The sequence below is a fragment of the Nestor notabilis genome, unplaced genomic scaffold, assembly GCF_000696875.1.
Source record: "Nestor notabilis isolate BGI_N333 unplaced genomic scaffold, ASM69687v1 scaffold4522, whole genome shotgun sequence".
NCBI classification, from domain to species: domain Eukaryota; kingdom Metazoa; phylum Chordata; class Aves; order Psittaciformes; family Psittacidae; genus Nestor; species Nestor notabilis.
Genome location: NW_009918672.1, coordinates 756 through 19,150, shown reverse-complemented (window position 1 = coordinate 19,150; position 18,395 = coordinate 756). Strand labels below are relative to the sequence as shown.

Genomic DNA, 18,395 nt, shown 5'->3' with positions numbered 1-18,395 from the left:
CACCCTGAAAACAGTCCAGAACAGCCCTTAGTTAATGGAAGAGACTTTCTGAAATGTGTATGCTCTGGTATTAGCATCCATTTCAAAAATTAAGTTGGGGGCTCCATTAGGGCCAGCATCTAGCTGTCTTGCTATTATTAATGAGGCATGAGAAAGCTACGATACTCAGTTATGGGAACCAAAAAATGACACATTTTAGCGAAAGAGCTGAAACTGCAACTAGAAGTTTCCAGTTATCAGTAACATTACCCAGTTTTGTTGTCTACACTATCCAGCCAAACTTAAGTGCTTTGTATGCATACTGGTCATTCGGGCTAAAGATGTGAACAAAAGTGAACAAAACTCACTGGGTAATAGTCTACAGTCTATAACTGTATTAAAATTATAAATAAGCATAGCTATTTCTAGTTCTCTGTTTCATTATTCGGGCTACAACTGACTTAAAAACTTCATAGGCTTCTTAGCTTGTGTAGGGTGTTATGAGTGCTGTATATGGCAAGCTCTGGGCACTGGCAAAGGAGCTCTGGTCTGTCAGCACCTAGCCATGTTTAAAAAAAAACTATATTCAGCTTTTTTAAGGCAGTTCAGTATGGGAAGGAAATGAAAGTCCCAGTTGCTTTTTAATTTGAAATGTGAAGACAGTGGGATCCACTGGAAAAATCCACCTGGAATCTTCCATCTGGTTCAGTGGTGTTGATAATCAAGTCAGACAGATACTGTGCAGACAAGTTGAAAAAAACTCTGTTTCATCTCATTCTTCCACAATTGCTCTGATATTCAGCATGTGTCCAATGCCTTTTACAGGTACTCCTTCCAGACTGCACCTTTTCTTCCCAAGTCTGATACAAATCTCAGGACTTTGATGTTCAAAGTGGTTTATTCAAGCTAATTTATTTGTGTACTGTCCCGAAGGTTCTTCCCCTCACTTGTGCCTGCTGGGCACAGGGAGGCTGGCTGAGGGTATCGTGCTCTCAGGCTTTTCCCTTCTCATGTAAAATATAAAGAGCCAGCAATGTTTGCAAACCTGAGTGGCATGGTTTGCAGGGGCATATCTTAGGGTGCAACTCCTAATTCTGGCCACTGGAAAGGTAATAAATTAGGTGTCACTAGTGGTTTATGTGTTTTTCTTTAAATCACACCCACAATTTGTTCTTCTCTTTCCAAGGAACATTACAATTAAACCAGTTCTTCTTTATCTGTGAGGATTTTTAATTTTACCCTGAACCATGTTAGAAATTCCAACTCTCAGAACAAAGAAAAAAAGTTTGTTTTTTCAAAGAAATAAAAGAGTTGGTGAAAGCAGCCCTGACAGCTGTACTCCCTGGCTCAGTAAATTAAGACTTTTTACTTGCTCCTTTCAGGGATGTGTTTAGTCTAGATACTCTTGATTTATATATCTTTTTTGGCTCGGTTGTATTTTCTTATGCAGATTTGCAGTGATTTCATTCAAGCTTGTGTTTGCCTAGCATGAGAGAGATGTTGAGAAGAATGTGAGTGAATTTAGTCCTTAAAATGCTTCTCTTCTCAGTTTGTTATTTAAGGGACTACTTAATTTTTACAGAAATTTGCCAGTCTTGTTTTATAATCCACCTGAAAGTAGCAGGGGTTCAGAAGGCTGCTGAGAAATCATCTTTATTTCTCTCTCTCACAGAAGTGGCAGTGCACAGAGGATGCTTCCGGCAAACTTCGAATTCACAAGTGTAAGGTATCTAGCGACACACTTGCCATCAGGAAAAGGACTCGCAGCATACACTCCCGGGGATACAGCAGTAAAGACAAAGACTGCAACTGTGGAGACACTGATTACCGGAACAGCAGGACCCAACGAAAAAATCAAAGACAGTTCTTGAGAAACCCTAATGCGCAAAGTAAGTGTTAATCTGATCTCTTGGACTTTGAGCCAAAGAGCAGGTGGAAATGGCTTATCAGTATACCCTTGCTTTCACCTCTGTGTCTAGTGAATACATCTGTAATTGGCAGTCAGGTTCTACATAATTGCCTTGGTAATAACAATAATAATTGTTGTAGTAATAATATTTGTTCTTCAGACCACAGTGGTTCGGCTGGTGGTGGTGGTTGTGGCGGTGGCAGTAGTGATGATGATGGAGGTGGTGACAGCAACAATGATGATGGCGGCAGTAGTGATGGTGGTGGCAGTGGTGGTGGTAACGATGACAGTAGTGGTGGCTGTGGTGGCAGTGATGGCAGTGGTGGTGGCAGCGATGGTGGTGGTGATGGTGTTGCTCTGGTGCCACCTATCGCGCTACTCAGACATGACAAGCCGGTGGCACCTGCGGGTGAATCGGTACCGTTAAATGTCAAGACGGCCAGTGCAAGAGTTTTTTGCATCGTTAACTCTGAATTCACGCGCTGCTTGGTGATACCCCAGAGACATCTTTTACATGAAGCTCTGCAGTGCTGCGGCTGCCCTCGCACTGAAATACTGCTCAGCTGCAACAATCCGGCGGGGACACGAATGAGGTAGCAGTGTCCTCTAGTGGAGCACGAGCTGAATGGAACGTACAAGCAGGTTTTAGGACAGGATATATTTCTAACGGTTTCTACAAAAGAAGCCTATTTTAAAAAGTCGTTATTTTAAATGGAACAAGTATTTTCTTCTCTCTGCCCCGTGGTGAAGTTCTGCAGCAACAGCAATACAAGCAGACCCGGATTTCAGACTTTTTGTTCAAGAGCAGGCTGTATTCTCCTGCTCTCTATATAGAATACTAGACTGGGGAACGAAATAAAGACAGGTTTTTAAAACAGGAAGATAACGAAATAAAGACAGGTTTTTAAAACAGGAAGATAACGAAATAAAGACAGGTTTTTAAAACAGGAAGATAACGAAATAAAGACAGGTTTTTAAAACAGGAAGATAACAAAGTCGTATGAGAAATGCAAAATTTAAAAGATGCTGCACAGATGTCGATGAAATAAGAGAATAATGTCAGTATAATTCCAAATATTTCCTGATTTAAAGCCTCCCCCACTCTGGATGTGAACAGGAATTCCTGGTATTCTTTGTATGTTCAACCACAATATTGTCTGTCTTGAGCTGTCTTCTTGTTCAGACTAAATGCTGCCTTGCTATAATTTTTTCCATTTGTTTAGTATGATCTAAGGAACCTCACAGAGTGTACAGGCAGACCTCTGCTGAGAAGTCTGCATGTCACAGATTGCCAGAGTGATTCTCAACCTGGGGAATGTTCCCCTAAGTGATATTTTCAAAGTACTTGGTGTGTACCTTGGAAAGACATCTTGGAAAGAGGTGTTGCCAGGGCACCAGCAAGGGCTGGATGAGGATTGCAACTGGGGAAAGTGACTTGGGGAGAGAAGGAAGGGAAAGGAATAGCAAATATCTGAAGGATGCAACAGAAAAAGTATGATTGTCATACTTTTCTCCTTTACAGCATTCTTAAACCTCTTCCCCACCCCTCCTCCAAATCCACCTTAGCACTCCTCTTAGTAGAGCAGGGAAAGACTCACGATAATGAGATATTGTTAAGGGAATGATGAGTTCAGGCCTCAGGTTTTAGATTATACTTACATAAGTTGCTTATATTTTCCATTCTTTCTCTTGATTAATAAGTACTATCATTAGAGGCAGTTAAAATGCCAGAAACTGTCCCATCTGATCCTATGAACCTTTCTACATTATTTTATTAAAGAGGTCAGATGAGAAAGATGCTTTGAAATGAGGGGTTTTCTCTTTAGGAAGATGTCTTAACAGGGAAGCCTTTTTTTCACCTGACAGTAGGCAACCACTGAAATAGTTTAAGGCAGGGTGGTTTGAATGAAGAGTTGGATGAGGATCACTATTTGCACTTATAGAATAGAATCATAGAATAGTTAGGGTTGGAAAGGACCTTAAGATCATCTAGTTCCAAACCCCCTGCCATGAGCAGGGACACCACACACTAAACTTCTGAAAGATTCTTGCAGGAAAGGCTCTGTTTGAGTCTCCCAAAAACACTAACATAAAAACTGAAGTAGAACTGGCACTACTGGCCAAAGGCAGTACTTTCTTACAGTTTCCATTTTATTCTGCTGCATGAATTATTACTGTTAGGTGACACAGGTGTACTCAGCATAGATGTAACAATGGAAATGCCCTACAACTGATTTTTACAAGCTCATATGTATTTGTAGGTCTCTGTGTGTGTGTGTTTGCTAGACAGGGCATGATTTGTTGTGGTATTGACTGTGGAGTTTACCAGTGTGATTTGCAACAAGTACATTTAACAAAAGAAATAAAAAGTGTAAGGTCTTCCAGACTGAGCCCAGACACAGGTATTCTTGTAAATAACATCAAAAACCCCTCAGAGTTAATTGTCTTAGTTAATCTGACTCACGTGCATAGTAACTAAAAGAGCTACTAAACAGTTGGTACTAAGCTACTAAGCTCAGAGCTTTCAATGAGTAAAAGTGACGCGATAAATCTCCTTGTAGCTCTACAGTGCAGTTTTTGGTGGTCTGTGACTTGTGCACATAAATATGGATGATGTGTGTGTCAAAGTATACGTACATATATATATACACACTGACATATGATGGAATCTTGCCCTTTTAATGCCTATCTTTAAAAAGAAAAAGTGTTATCCTTTTAAAAACTCATTTTTATTCTAAAGCGTAAGTCAAACATGTCACATGCCAATTTACAGGTGTTGACCTTGCTTCACAGTACTGAATAGTTTCATTTGCTAAAGTGGTTTCTAATCCTGTGGTCTCTGATTTTTTGAGTTTCTTTCTAGACATCTGATTCCTGAGATACTGATTGTATTTGGAGATACAGATGCTAACTGTGGCATGAGGTCAAACTAGCATGAAATGCAAACCTTGAAACAATCAAAATTTCATGCTACTCATGAAAGCGTGGACTCTGATGTGTAGAAAAATCATTAAATAAGTTTCTGTAAAGACACAAATGCACCCCACTGCAACTGTTTTTACTGCACAGCATTCTTGCTCTTTGGAATATGTTTTGTGTTCATGGCATGGGTCATGTAGATATGTATATGCAACATATGGGAATGTTTCTTTCCTCTGCTTCAGAATACAAACCCCGATTTGTTCACACTCGCCAAACCCGGTCCTTGTCAGTGGAATTTGAAGGTGAAATCTATGACATAAATCTGGAAGAGGAAGAACTGCAGGTGTTAAAGACCAAAAGTATCGCCAAGCGTCACAATGCTGAAAATGAGGGAGAAGCAGAGGAAACTGATGTTGCTGCTGGTGATGCAATGATTGCTGATGGTGCTGATGCTATAGGTCAACCCAACTCTGTCAGAGTGACGCACAAGTACGATTGCTTTTCTGTGCTGCTTTTATTTTTCTTAAAATGAAATAGTTTTAGTTTTCTATTTGTTTTCTCTCAATTTTTAATGATTTTATAGTTAAAATATTTAAGAACTTAAAACCTTCATTGTAGATTTTAGATAAACCTGGGCTGTATTTGTTAGTAGGTGGAATTGTTTAACTTCAGCATGTGTATTTTAAAGGGAGGCATCTAGTTTGGGTTTTATTTCTGAGAAGGAGTAGGCATCTCCAGAAGGGGATTCATCCTCCATATCGAAATACGCATCTTATGATGGATTAATCACTCTGTGAAGCTGACACTCCTGCTGTTCTTCATAAAAGTCTAGGCTACCAGCTTAGCGGAGAGGCCTAAATTTGAGACAACTGAAATCCCACTCTACATGAGGAAAGATTAGATCAGTTACATCATCTTTGTTAATGCTTAGTTGTTTGCAGCCATTAACACTAGCTAAGATACATTAGACCTGTTTATCCCTGAAGAGACACACAATGATTTTTCCACCCTGTAAGATGCTTAGATTTCGATTTTTAGACCTACAGTAAATCTGAATGAATAGACAAAAATCTCAAAATAGTTTTTAGTTTAAAAAAGCTAATACAATTGATCTGAAAAGTCAGGCAGATGTAGGCAGCAAAAATCTTCTATTGTACCCTTCTTATTGTGTTTAAAATAGAAATAACATTTCTCCTTATTTTTAACATAAACAAAAACATGAAAGTTAGTTTTGAAAAAATAAAATATATCCTTTTTTACACTGATAATTTCCAACCATGGCATTAATAAATAGTTTTCTGAGAAAGTTATTATTTCTCCATAAAGTGTTTTGACTTTTACTGAAGACAAGATTGCTTTCAGAATTGCTTGAGTGAACGAAAAACCATAATGGGATAACATGCAAACAGATAAGCAGCTACATCTTCCTTTCTGCTATTCTTCTCAAAAATTAAAAGAAGAGTTCTGATGAAGCAGGACCCAAGAAAGGTTGTGTCTATAAAATTGGAACATTTCCATAATTAAGGAATTTCTGTTGGTCAGCATGATAAGTTTGGAACCCCAGCCTGCAGTCTGTTGGATTTGCCATCTCAGTCCATTTCTTTGGTCTTCCACGTGTATGTTTTCCTCTTGGTAGAGCTGTTGTTTTCAAACACACATATGAATGTTTCTGAACACTTTTTGAGTGTTCTGTTGGGTTTTTTTAACCATTTGTTTGAACTCTTTGCACTAAGTTTGATTTTTATTAATCTTTGTTGATTACATTGATTATATTGATCTTCAGCCCATTGACCGTATGTTCTTTTCTTGACTATTTTGCATATTTGGAGGATGGGTCACATTCATATGGCAAGAGAAGTATATTTCTCAGAAGCTGGTGATTAAATAAGCAATGGCACATTTGGTTAACAAGAGGCTTTAACTTCTGAACAGGTTTTATGTCAGTTTCAATTTAATTTCTGTTTGGATTTAGAATCTCCAAGATGACATTGCATTTTTGCTTAGCAGACACAGAGTATCTGTCATGGTTGAGGATTTCTTTCTTTTTAATTCTTAATTTGCAGAGAAAACAGATTGAAGCAATTATTAATATTATGAAGTCAACAGAAGAAGACCTTGTGGAGTTTATTTATTTCTTAGCAGAATATAACAAAGAATTGGTTAGGAATGTTGACAGAAAAAAGAAATGGGTAGGCAACTGGGAAAGCACTGACCTTCTTTTTCCTATTTGTTAAACTCATGGCTACAGATGTTTTATTCTTCCAAATGACACTATTCACTGTGAGAGGGAGCTGTACCAATCCGCCAGAGCCTGGAAAGACCACAAGGCTTACATTGATAAGGAGGTAAGAGGTATTTTAAAATCTGCGTGAAGTCTTTGTAGTGCTACCTTTCCAAAGCATAATTCTGACTCAGAAATATTCTCTTCAGATTGAAGCTCTCCAAGACAAAATTAAGAATTTGAGGGAAGTTAGAGGACACCTAAAAAGAAGAAAACCGGATGAATGTGACTGTAGTAAACAGAGGTAAGAGAGATAGCTTTCAACACTGAAAGCTACACTGATTGGTAAGGCTTACACATTTTCCAAGTTTTTTGAGATGGAAAAGAAAGAACATAAGCTTTATCAATATTTATGACCACTATAAGTACTCATTTTAATTAGATCCCTTTAAAGAGTAGAAGTTGCTGTGAATTTAAAGACAACAAATGCTAACAATTTCAAATTAAATACGTTTGTATTCTATTAACATGTTTGAATCCAGCTGTAGTTTTGCTATAATCTAGTATACAATCACTCACACGTTCTTTAAATGAAGTGAAAATCATTCTGTGTATTTCCTTAAGACAACATTATAGATGGAATGTTTCTGGTTTGTTTTTATGTTTAAAATGGTTTCATGACTTGATAATTCGTAATAATTTTCCCTGTAGTTATTATAACAAAGAGAAAGGAGTAAAGGCCCAAGAGAAACTCAAGAGCCATCTTCATCCCTTCAAGTAAGCTTGTTATTAACCTCTCACTCTCTCAGCTGGCTTTTTGGTGACTGAAGAAATATATCTGGGGGGATGAGGGGAGGGATTTTTGTGGATAGGGGAAGAGAAGAGAGGAGGGGAGGGAAAGAAAAGGTTACATATAGTAAGAACTCACAAGAAACCCTCATTAGTTTTGGACAGAGTTATGAAAGTTTATGGATAATATTTATGCATCATTTCTCATGCTTACTGAAGAGAATGCCTTGTCATAACAGTTGGGGTAGAAGCTGAGCTAGAAGGGGAGCATATACTTGTCATGTCACCTTTAAAAAAGCCAGAAAGATGTAAAAACTGCTAGTGCTGTTGTTAGCCAAATAGAGACTGTTCTCTGTCAGCCATGCCCAACTTTCTCTCGAAACAGAGAAGCAGCACAGGAAGTGGATGGCAAACTGCAGCTGTTCAAAGAGAACCGGAGAAGGAAGAAGGAAAGGAAGGGGAAAAGGCGCCAGAAGAAAGGAGATGAGTGTAGCCTTCCTGGACTGACGTGTTTTACCCACGACAACAACCACTGGCAAACAGCACCATTCTGGAACTGTAAGTCTCATGTTCATGTGCAGACGTGATCTAGATTATCGTCTGCTATGTAACGTGTTTCCGCTTCATGCATCAGAGCATTTTTCACTGAAAATTAATAACTTGTTTCTTTAATTACAGTGGGCTCTTTCTGTGCTTGCACAAGCTCAAATAACAACACTTACTGGTGTCTGCGAACAGTTAATGACACCCACAACTTTCTATTTTGTGAGTTTGCGACTGGCTTCTTGGAGTATTTTGATATGAACACTGATCCATATCAGGTAAACCCCTTTCCCTGTTACAAAATGATGCTTCACCAGACTCTTCTATGGGTTGGGTTTTTTTGTTTCTGTTAACAAGTATTTTTTTCTTTCCATTTCTCTTTTTCTCAGCTGACAAATACAGTACACACAGTGGAAAGAGGCATTTTGAATCAATTACACATACAGCTAATGGAACTGCGAAGTTGCCAAGGTTATAAGCAGTGCAATCCAAGGCCAAAGGGACTTGAAACAGGTACAAGGAAAAAGTGTTTATTTCTATTTTATTCGGGGGAGGGTTATGTGCTTAAATACTAATTAAATCATGAAGTGTCACTCTCCTAAGTGTTGCTCTGAATAGTTTGGAATGATCCACATAAAACATCTTGCACAACTGCATGACCAGGAAGCTCCTTTGCAAGTTGGCACAGGCTATTCTAGACAGGTATTGACGGCAAACAACATTTGACAGAAATGCTGCAGAAAGGTGATCATGTTATTTGAGCTAATTGTTAACAAGCATATGCAGGTCTTCACAACTATAACTTTTCTCTGTTGCAGGGTTTATTTGGTTAGGTTTTGCCTCCCAGTAGCAGGTGAGGTACTAAATCCTGTGTTTATTCCAATTGCTGTCTGCTTATATGAACAACTTCAGGAGGCTCTACACCACAACTGAGATTTAACATTGCAAACTTCTCAACAGCAGTAGTCTCCTCCATTTTTGAGAAAAACAATATTTCTTTACAAGAGAGTCTGAGTACAAAAATAGCTGGTATTATACTTCATAACTCTGGAATTCATTGCACTTAAAGTTGGTTAATTGAATATTGTGATTTTTTTTTTTTACAGGAATATTCCCTTTACATCATTTATGGTGTTACATCTTTGTATCTCTTTCTTCAGCTACAAATGTTTCTCTTTTCTACCATATCCAATTGTTTGGGGGTTTTATTATTTTTGAAAAAGTGTAGGGTTTCAGTTCTTTTATAAGAAACTTCCAGGATTTCTTTGTTGGATTACAGCTCTGTCTTTATTTAACACAGTACATTTCTTTTTAGGAATTAGATGCTGTGCATGGAAAACTACATTGTGAATGGTTTTACAAGTTCTAAACACTAACAAAAGTTACTCTTGTATTTTCCTATATCAGGAAATAAAGATGGAGGAAGCTATGATCCACACAGGTATCCACACTTTTTTATTCTCCTCAGCAGCTTCTTTCCAAATAATTGCATGACTCCGGTTCATTTCAACTAATGTCTGTACCCTGCCATATTGCACACAGCATAGCTTTTGATGCATGCATTTTCTAACTACTTTATACCGAACCTGGCCATTTATTTTTTAGCTCTACCATTCCGCATTTAACGTAGCTCATTGTCATAGCAAGACTTCATACAGCTCATACTTCATGCCTGTATTCCTTAGATGTTTACCTGGGGAAAATGACACAAAAAGTATCACCTCTTTTGGGTTGTTTTCTTGTTACTGGGTTGATTTTGGATGGGTTGGGGGTTTTTTTCTGGTTTTATTTAGGAAGTTTGTACAGCTGCTTTTTAAACATAAACCAAATGTGCTTAAAAAGCTTTCTGAGGTATATGTATCCAAAGAGCCTAATGAGATCTATGGAAGTAACATAAAATCTTCCCGCTGGCTCTAGGAAACGTGTGCAGATGCTGTTTTAAGCAAAAGCAATGCTCAATACGAGAGCATGTGCTTAGAAACCAGCAGGAGACTGTTCAATATAAGTGCAGCAGAAAGAAGAGGTTGCTTTGGGCCGGGGGTGTTACTTTCAGATGAAATCACACAAGCATGAAACAAAATTTTGTGTAAAGGCTGTAACATTTGAACTGAGGAAGGGCACCGGGGGGTGGGGGGGGGTGCCTAGTGCTTGAACCTGGGGAATACATGAAAGAATGCTGTTTGCAAGTGTATTTATCTATTTGCAGCTATATCATACTTACATGTTTATCATGCAGATCCCAGTTTCTCCTGGTGGAGGAACTAGTCAATCATAAAGCAAAAGCCTGAACAGGCTGAAAAACCTTAGGTTTTAACAGGATTGCACTTGGTGTTCATTGAGCAACACCTGTGCTCAGGGTGAAAAACAGATCAAAGTTTGTTGTGTCATATTTAGACTTGAAACCTTTTCACAATATATCAGGTTTATACATTTTCATCTCTATTCACTTTGATGGAGTGGCTCCTGATATGCACTGTTCACCTGAGAAATAAACTGGCTCCAGGGAATATACAAGTCTGCATAAACCTTTTTTTCACAGGATCTTCTGAATAGAACCTTGTCATTAGCTCTCTGGAGCCAGTGGATGATTAAGATAATGTATTTCAATGTTTTATAGATCTCCAATTTAAGCAGCTAATTTTTCCTTGCAGCCAATTTTGTATTTTCTCACTTGAGTAGTTTTAGGATCTAGGAAAATGATAAGTTTTGGCTTGGATATATCCCAGCTGTTTGCATTGCTCATTGCAGCCTGGTGGGGACTGGTTACGACAATGATAGAAAGTAATCACTGTAATTATGCTTTTAAGTCTTTCATTAGAAGATGTCCTTGTAAGCATTCCTCATTTTACCTACGCATCTAATAGAAATGGCGTTTTTGAATTGTAGGGTTGCGTGAAATAGTAGAGCACCCAGGATTAATCTTTAAATTGTACCTTGCTACAATGTTTAGCAATGAAAACATTTTAACTTCTGATACCAAGTCAATAAATATTGTACTACTGGGATAATTAGCAGGTATAGTATAATACAAGTGATATTGCTCTGTGCTATTGCAATATACACCCAGTTTCTCAATATACACAAGTGTCTGAGTTCAACGTTTTGGTTCAGGCCCCATCTTTGTGGAAATTGGTTTTCCTTTCTAAAAGAAACAGAAAATTAAATGAACAGAAACAATTTATGAGCAATTATTAAAACAATCTCTTAGAGATTCCTTTTCTTGATTCCTGAAGAGAAACCAGTGGAATAAGAAAGAAAAAGCCCTATGCTGCTAAGTCATCTGCACTACCCTTAGGCTTCCATCAGATCATGTGGTTTCTCCATTCAGCCTTGTTTCCGTTCAGAATGCCCTGCATTAGTACAGCACAAACTGTGTTGCAAGTACAATACTGGGACAACAGGCCTGTATGGAAACAGCCAGTATAGTGCTTTTGGCTTAAAACATAGGGAGAAGGCTTCAGCAGGGAAGAACTGGTGTCACCTGTGTCCTTTGATGGGCAGAAGATGTCTCTCCAGACATGGCTGGTAACAGGATGTGGGAATTGCACAGTCCTCCCTCCTTTCCTGCTAGTCTGAGGTTTTTCAAAACCACCAAGGAGATGATTGTACCTACTTGTCTTTAGTCTCAGCAGAGATATATCCAAATCTCTTACTAGTTTTGAGGCAACACAGCCATGGATGGCATCGTGGGACTCAAGAGTATGATAACTGGAGAGTGAAGCCTAGCTACTGCTTGATTTTAAGTTTTGCTGTGAACAAATAGCAAGAACTTTTCTCTTTTGGGTCTAACTAAGGAATTACAAAATACTGATCGAGGAAGCAATTGCTATGCTGTTACTCACATGCACTCATCTGCACTTTCCTGTTTCACACGTATTTGCAAGGAGATTTCTTACAGGGGAAAACCTTTTCTGTTCTCTTTCGTTTCCCCAGTATACTTCAATTTCAGTCGGAAACTTTTCATGCTTACTGCTAAATTGTGGAAATAAGCTGTGAGGTGACTTGCTGACTCAACCAACTTACAGTCAGGACTAGGACCTTAAGATTTTGTTTTTCTATTTTTTTAATGTGTTAAAAAAGTTATTTTCTTCTTCTTGACATGAAGATCAAGGAAACAATGCCCAGTGCCTCCCCAGCTGTGAAGTCCCTTGAGAGTGAAGAAACAGTGCCAGAATTAGTAAAAAATAGATCCAGCATGAAGGACCATGTAGCTCTGACTGAGTCTTTGAGCTATTTTGTAGGAATTCAACAAACTCCTTTCTGATCTTATTTTTCTGTAGCGCAGCCCCATTGCCCCTCTGCTGAGGCTTCTGAGAAACCCTGCTCCTCTTCGCTACTCCCCAGACTTCCCTGCTCCCTACCCTGCCACCCGGGCTTGCTCACTCAACCCTCTGTCCCACTGCCTGGACAGGCAGCAGAGGTTCCTCTGGGCCCAAAGGCACTTTTCTAGCTCCTGCTTTGCCCCCCACTGCCCTGGTCCATCCCCAAACCTGTAACTGGTCAAATGGCAGCACTCCTCTTTCAGTTTCTGCCATCGCATACTAAACCACTTTGGCCACTAACTGTTCCTACAGCAGTTTGTATTCCTTTACAGGCTCTGATTTGGCAAAGAAAAGAAAAATATGAAATCACCAGTACCGAGTAACTGTGCAAAACTTAAACATTGTCACATTTGTGGTGTGGTTAATATCTTCCATGGTTTGGTCACTCAGTTTCTCAAAAATGCATCCCTTCCTATGATGTTTTCTAGGCCCCTTTATGCCTCTAAGCCCTGGAATATTAAGACTTCTTTCTTGAAACCTCTGCACTTATTTTTTATTTCAGGAAACAAATTATTTATAATTCAACTTAAAAGATGGCTCTCATGTGGTCATGCCATGATTTCATTTCTCTTGTCTACTTCAGGAAAAGAAAGAAAGAAGATGCTCTGTCATAGTGTCCTACCGAATCCAAAAAGCTTGCATTGCTTCCTGTAACAGGAAGATTGCCAAGTGTTTGCAAAAAAAAAAAATATTCCTAGAACTTGCTTTAAAAAAATAAGATATTTAAATTTTAGGTTGTAAAGTATTTACAGCTGTTGCATTAAGTGAAAAAAATATTGATTAAGAACAAAGATTCAGGTGTTTCCAAGTATGAACAGTGGTCTCCCTTTGGTGGGAGCAGAATAAGGCCCCTTAACATAAGAAAATCTCGAGTTTTTTCTGACCATAATGGTATTTTTCTGACTTCCCATATGATGGACTAATAGTGGAGAAATTCTTTCCACTGTGAAATCTCAAGCTAATAAAGAAGCAAAGAATATAAGCTGTATATTTTACTTGAATAATGAGAAAGGGCAAGTTAAAATACAAACAAATTAATAGGGATGCCACTGTAAGGATGGAGGACTCAATACAGATAAACATTTGTGCTCAGTTCAGGCTGTTGGACTATAGGCACTTCAGCTTCCAAGGTAATTGCTACCAGCCTACCTGTTTGTACAAGTTCCAGAAAGAGAGTAAGTCATCTCAGTGGACTAATTACTAAATATGGCCTGCAACATCTTTTGTAAGGACAAGTTGGCCACTTCCCCTAGCAGGCTTTTGCATTACCTGATTACTTTTTCCTTGTAGTCCACTTTGTCGATAAAATCTTTGGACTGAACACAGTCTGCGCAGTGATTTAAATAAAATAGTGGTGTTCAGTGTTACTTGTCAAGATAAAATGGGCTTCACACTACAGCTGATAAGCTGAGTCACTGGAGTCACTGTAGTGACTTTAAAAATCTTTTGGAAATAAATTTCCTTCATGTCTTTGCTTTTTCTGGCTGTGATCACTATAAAATGCAGCTTCACTGTTACTTATAGGCTCATATCTGTGCCCTTTATTCAGACTTACTATTTGATAAAGCTGTTAGATATTTTCTTTGAAAGCTTTTATTTAAAAAAAAACAAACAAACAAACAAAACCTTTAGAAGATTCTATATCTATGTGTATTTTAACACTTTTACAGAGTGCTGCAGTGCTAAAAATTAATTCACACCAAGTTTTTAAAGCTTTTATTTCTCCTAATTGCTTGGTGTAAATTAAAATTAATGTTTATGAAGTACGTAAAAGCCTATCTTTGGCTATCGTTTGTTAAATAAAATGTGGCTGGTTGGTTTGTAGACATATGTTTCAAGCTACCCAGAAACCAGATTCCTGTGGGCATTGTTGAAGTTCAGGTTACTAATGGCTTTCATAGTTAGTTCCATCTTTCATACTTAACCATTGTTCAGTTATTGCACATTTTGTTGGAGTGTTCAGGAAGGGTGAATGGATTATTCATGTATTGAAGCAACTTTCCTGCATTGAAATATCAGAGTACTTGTCTCTGAATGTCATCACACAGCCCCATCAGACCAGGTTTTGTTCTTTTTTACTCAGTCCAAAGACGCAGCAGAAGACAGGGAGTTTCTTGCTGTGTGTTTAGCAGGAGCTGCGAACACACCTGAGGCCAGAACCATTAATCTGATGACAGAAGACATGGAGCATCTTACATTTTGAACTACTTACATTATGAATAGTGGCACTTTCGAGCAAATTGGAGTTGAAACACGTGGAAGTTTTGCTTGCGCTTTTAAACTGATGTTCACCATTAGGCTTTATTCTTTCTTTCAACAGAGGACAATTATGGGATGGATGGGAAGGCTAACCTGCCCAGTTTCACTGGTGACATCGACTGGCAAGGACTGGAAGACTTGTACAGTGTGAATGAAAGTGTATATGAATACAGATACAACTATAGACTTAGTCTGGCTGACTGGACTAATTACTTGAAGGATGTAGATAGAATGTTTGCACTGCTGAACAGTTACTACCAGCAAAATAAAACAGACAAGGCTAACACTGCTCGAACCAATGGGGATGGGGATGAATCATCCACTCCATTCACCTCAGTGGAAATGACTTCCACTGAAGAATCGAGCGGCCTGCCTGCAGAAGAGTTGCAGCTTATTGTGCCAACAGACTTTGCAGCCCTCACTTTGAGCACGGTGGATTTAAGTCAGGAGAAGAAACTTGAATTAAACAATGATATTCCTGAGAAAAGTCGTTTGAATGATGCACACTGGAGAAATAATCATCAAGCTGAAAAATGGATGGAGGATAAAGAATCAGACCGTTTTGATATGGACTTCAGTGGAAATGGTTTGATAGAGTTGGAGTCCCGGCATAGCTTCATGCTACAACACATCAGCATTCCTCAAAAAGACACTCATCAGGACAGTGACGCTGTGGAAGATATATTTGAAGATCAAATGTATCTCCCCATAAGGTCCGATGAACCCCTTGTTCATCAGGCCGTAAATGTATCCATTAGGGAGTCATCAGTCAGCACCCAGAAAACAGGAACTTCCTTAAAAAAACCAGAACAGAGTCTTGCAGGGGAAACTTCACAAATCCTAAATGTAGAAGGCAGTGCCTCAGCTCCACTCTCTTTGGATTAGATCAAGTTGTAAACCATTAAATAAGTTCTCCTTTTTCTTATTAGCAAACTAATAAAGGTAATCATGACAACTGACATTCCAAGTTTATTGTAGATACGTTTTGCAGCTAAATTGAGCCCAGTTCAGTATTTGTCTGTGTGCATTTATTTTTACTCAACACACACATACTTTCACAGTAATTCTCCCCACTGGGAAGCAAGATTTCCATTTTTTATTAAAAGAAACAGTGTTAACTTTCAAAGGCAGTAGCACATTCTCCAAAAGCTTAAAGTTATTTGTTTGAAGAGGATGTTCAAGCTACTTTATTTCCATATGATCCTATCAGGAATGAGTGTTTCAGTCCACTCAAATCTCTCTGCATAATCTCTTTTTCATAAATTATTTTAACCACTGGAAATTCCTAATGTCATGCTTTCAAGTAAAATGCACTTTTAAAATCTGTATGCCATACCATTTATGAATCTACTACCTTACATGTTGTTTGTTCATTTGCTCATTGTCTCATGTAATTGTGAAACCAATAAACAGATTGACAGGAAGGAGGCAAACAACATGGATTGAGGAAACAGATGCTTAGAATATTACTTTAGCAAAAATATTGCATGTTTTTGTTACTTTAATTAAACTTACTCTCAGAAAGGTATGGCTAATAATTGTTAATTGTAGAAGGATTTGTTTAAATTGGATTGTTTCACTATATGTTGATATTGTCAGTATTAAAAATCCATGAGGTTTTGTTGACTTTTTTTTTCTGATACTGGTAAAAGGTTTACATCAATACATATATGCTTTTGTCACCACATTTGATTTTTATTATCCTGAACAATATCTTGAAAGCATTATTATCATTTTGAGGCTTAAATTCTTTTTGTTTTGAACAGGCATTAAAGGGAATGATAAAATCATACTAGATTTACATTATTTTAGATGCAAAAGGCACATGAGAAAAGAAAATAGTAGTTTAGATAATTTTTGTTGTTGTATTCTAAATTTTTTCTTGAACTTTACCAAACATTAAATTTCATAAAGTATAATACAAACATGACTGAAAATCTGTATTACTCAAAACTTAGTATCTTCTTCCCTTGCTTCTTTATGAATTTCTAAATAATTAGCACAACAACAAAAGAGAATTACCTCAAACAGATGTAATTCCATGGTGTCAAATTCACGGGTGTGTTTCCTATCTGTTACATGTTATTTAGTGTAGTGAGTATTTTTTGGCTATTGCAAGCACTGCAGATTAAATTTACGTTCATTGCATTGTATTTTAAGTTGAAACTTTTTACAAAGGAGATTCTTTTAGTAGGATTTTAATAATTTTAAGAAGCAGTCTTTTTGATGGACTCTGTAAATATGTTAAAATTGCTAGCTCTTTGTCTGATGTATGTGTCATGGGCTGATTGATAGAAAAACGTATTTATGGTCATGAATGATGCTATTTGTACATAGGTTTTAAGTTACTAGGATACAGACTGTGTTTTTAAATCTTGTATAATATTTCTGTGATACTTTTATAGTACAATTCTGGCTTCAGGAAAGTCTAGAAGCAATATTTCTTGAAATAAAAAGTGTTTTACTTTACCTGCTTCAGAGCAGTCCAGGTGATCCAGTTTTCCTCCTACTTGAGACTTATTTTTAAAATATGTTCAGTTGCAGTTTTAAGAATCCATCCACATTTAAAGGAACAGGTAACAAAATAACACGCTGCATTCTGTTATAAATTATTCCTGAGGATGTGAATAATACATACGTTTTGTGTAAGACATGCTGTGATTTTTTTTTCAATCCCCAGTTCACCCAGTCCTTTCTTCCTTGAAGTCAACGCACCGAGCTGCACAAACAGCAGTTCCCAGAATTGAAGTTACATGGTGCCACCTTTCCATCCTCCCTACAGTGCTCTCCTGTGATAGCAAAGCACGGCAGACCAGACTTGCAGGTTTTAACAAAGGAATTTAGGTTTCAAGGTAAACCATCTCTTACTTGCACTATTTGCTCAGTGGCTTATGCTTAAGATTAGCTTAATGGCTAAAATCAGCCTCTGAAGCTATGCTTCTTGAACTCTTCTTTCTTCTACATGGTCCCTGGACACTGATGCTCCTGCAGACGTGAAGTTACAGGTGACGTTTGTGGGCATCAGGAAAGGGGATCAACCTAAGTGTTCAAAAGCAGTTGTTGCAATGTCAGATAGACCCCTGAGAGATGCCTACCCCTGGAAAGCACACTGGCAAACACAGGATGCATTTCAAAATGGTATGCAGAGCAGGCTGAGCCAGCAAGTTTGGGAGGACTTTAAGGACAAAGGCAAGTTGAAGCAAGGTCCCTCTCATATCTTTGTGCAGGGAATTATCCAGCACCAACCATGTGCCCTCCATTCTTTGAAAGTACACTTTGAAAGCAATGTTTTCTTCTCTTTTAATGCTTGGGTAGATACAGAGAAGGGAACTGTGCAATAGTGTGGTCCACCCATTCATCCTACTTGCCCTTTCTCCTTACATGAGACTTTAAAGTACTGGCTCAGGAAATGGGAGAGATCACATCTTCATCAGCTTGAAAAGGGTTAACC

General features: G+C 38.1%; 1 protein-coding gene across 1 annotated transcript in view; it reads left to right on the top strand.

Moving 5' to 3' along the window:
* Positions 1-15,184, top strand: part of SULF1 (sulfatase 1) — a 120,557-nt gene extending 105,373 nt beyond the window's left edge. Inside the window, exons 15-24 of the mRNA XM_010009837.1 lie at positions 1,652-1,868; positions 5,053-5,299; positions 7,059-7,155; positions 7,241-7,335; positions 7,743-7,808; positions 8,206-8,378; positions 8,499-8,641; positions 8,753-8,876; positions 9,771-9,804; positions 15,006-15,184. Of these exons, the coding sequence (XP_010008139.1) occupies positions 1,652-1,868; positions 5,053-5,299; positions 7,059-7,155; positions 7,241-7,335; positions 7,743-7,808; positions 8,206-8,378; positions 8,499-8,641; positions 8,753-8,876; positions 9,771-9,804; positions 15,006-15,036 (1,227 nt within the window). The 3' untranslated portion in view covers positions 15,037-15,184. The remainder of the gene's footprint in view (positions 1-1,651; positions 1,869-5,052; positions 5,300-7,058; positions 7,156-7,240; positions 7,336-7,742; positions 7,809-8,205; positions 8,379-8,498; positions 8,642-8,752; positions 8,877-9,770; positions 9,805-15,005) is intronic.
* Positions 15,185-18,395: the final 3,211 nt, after the last annotated feature.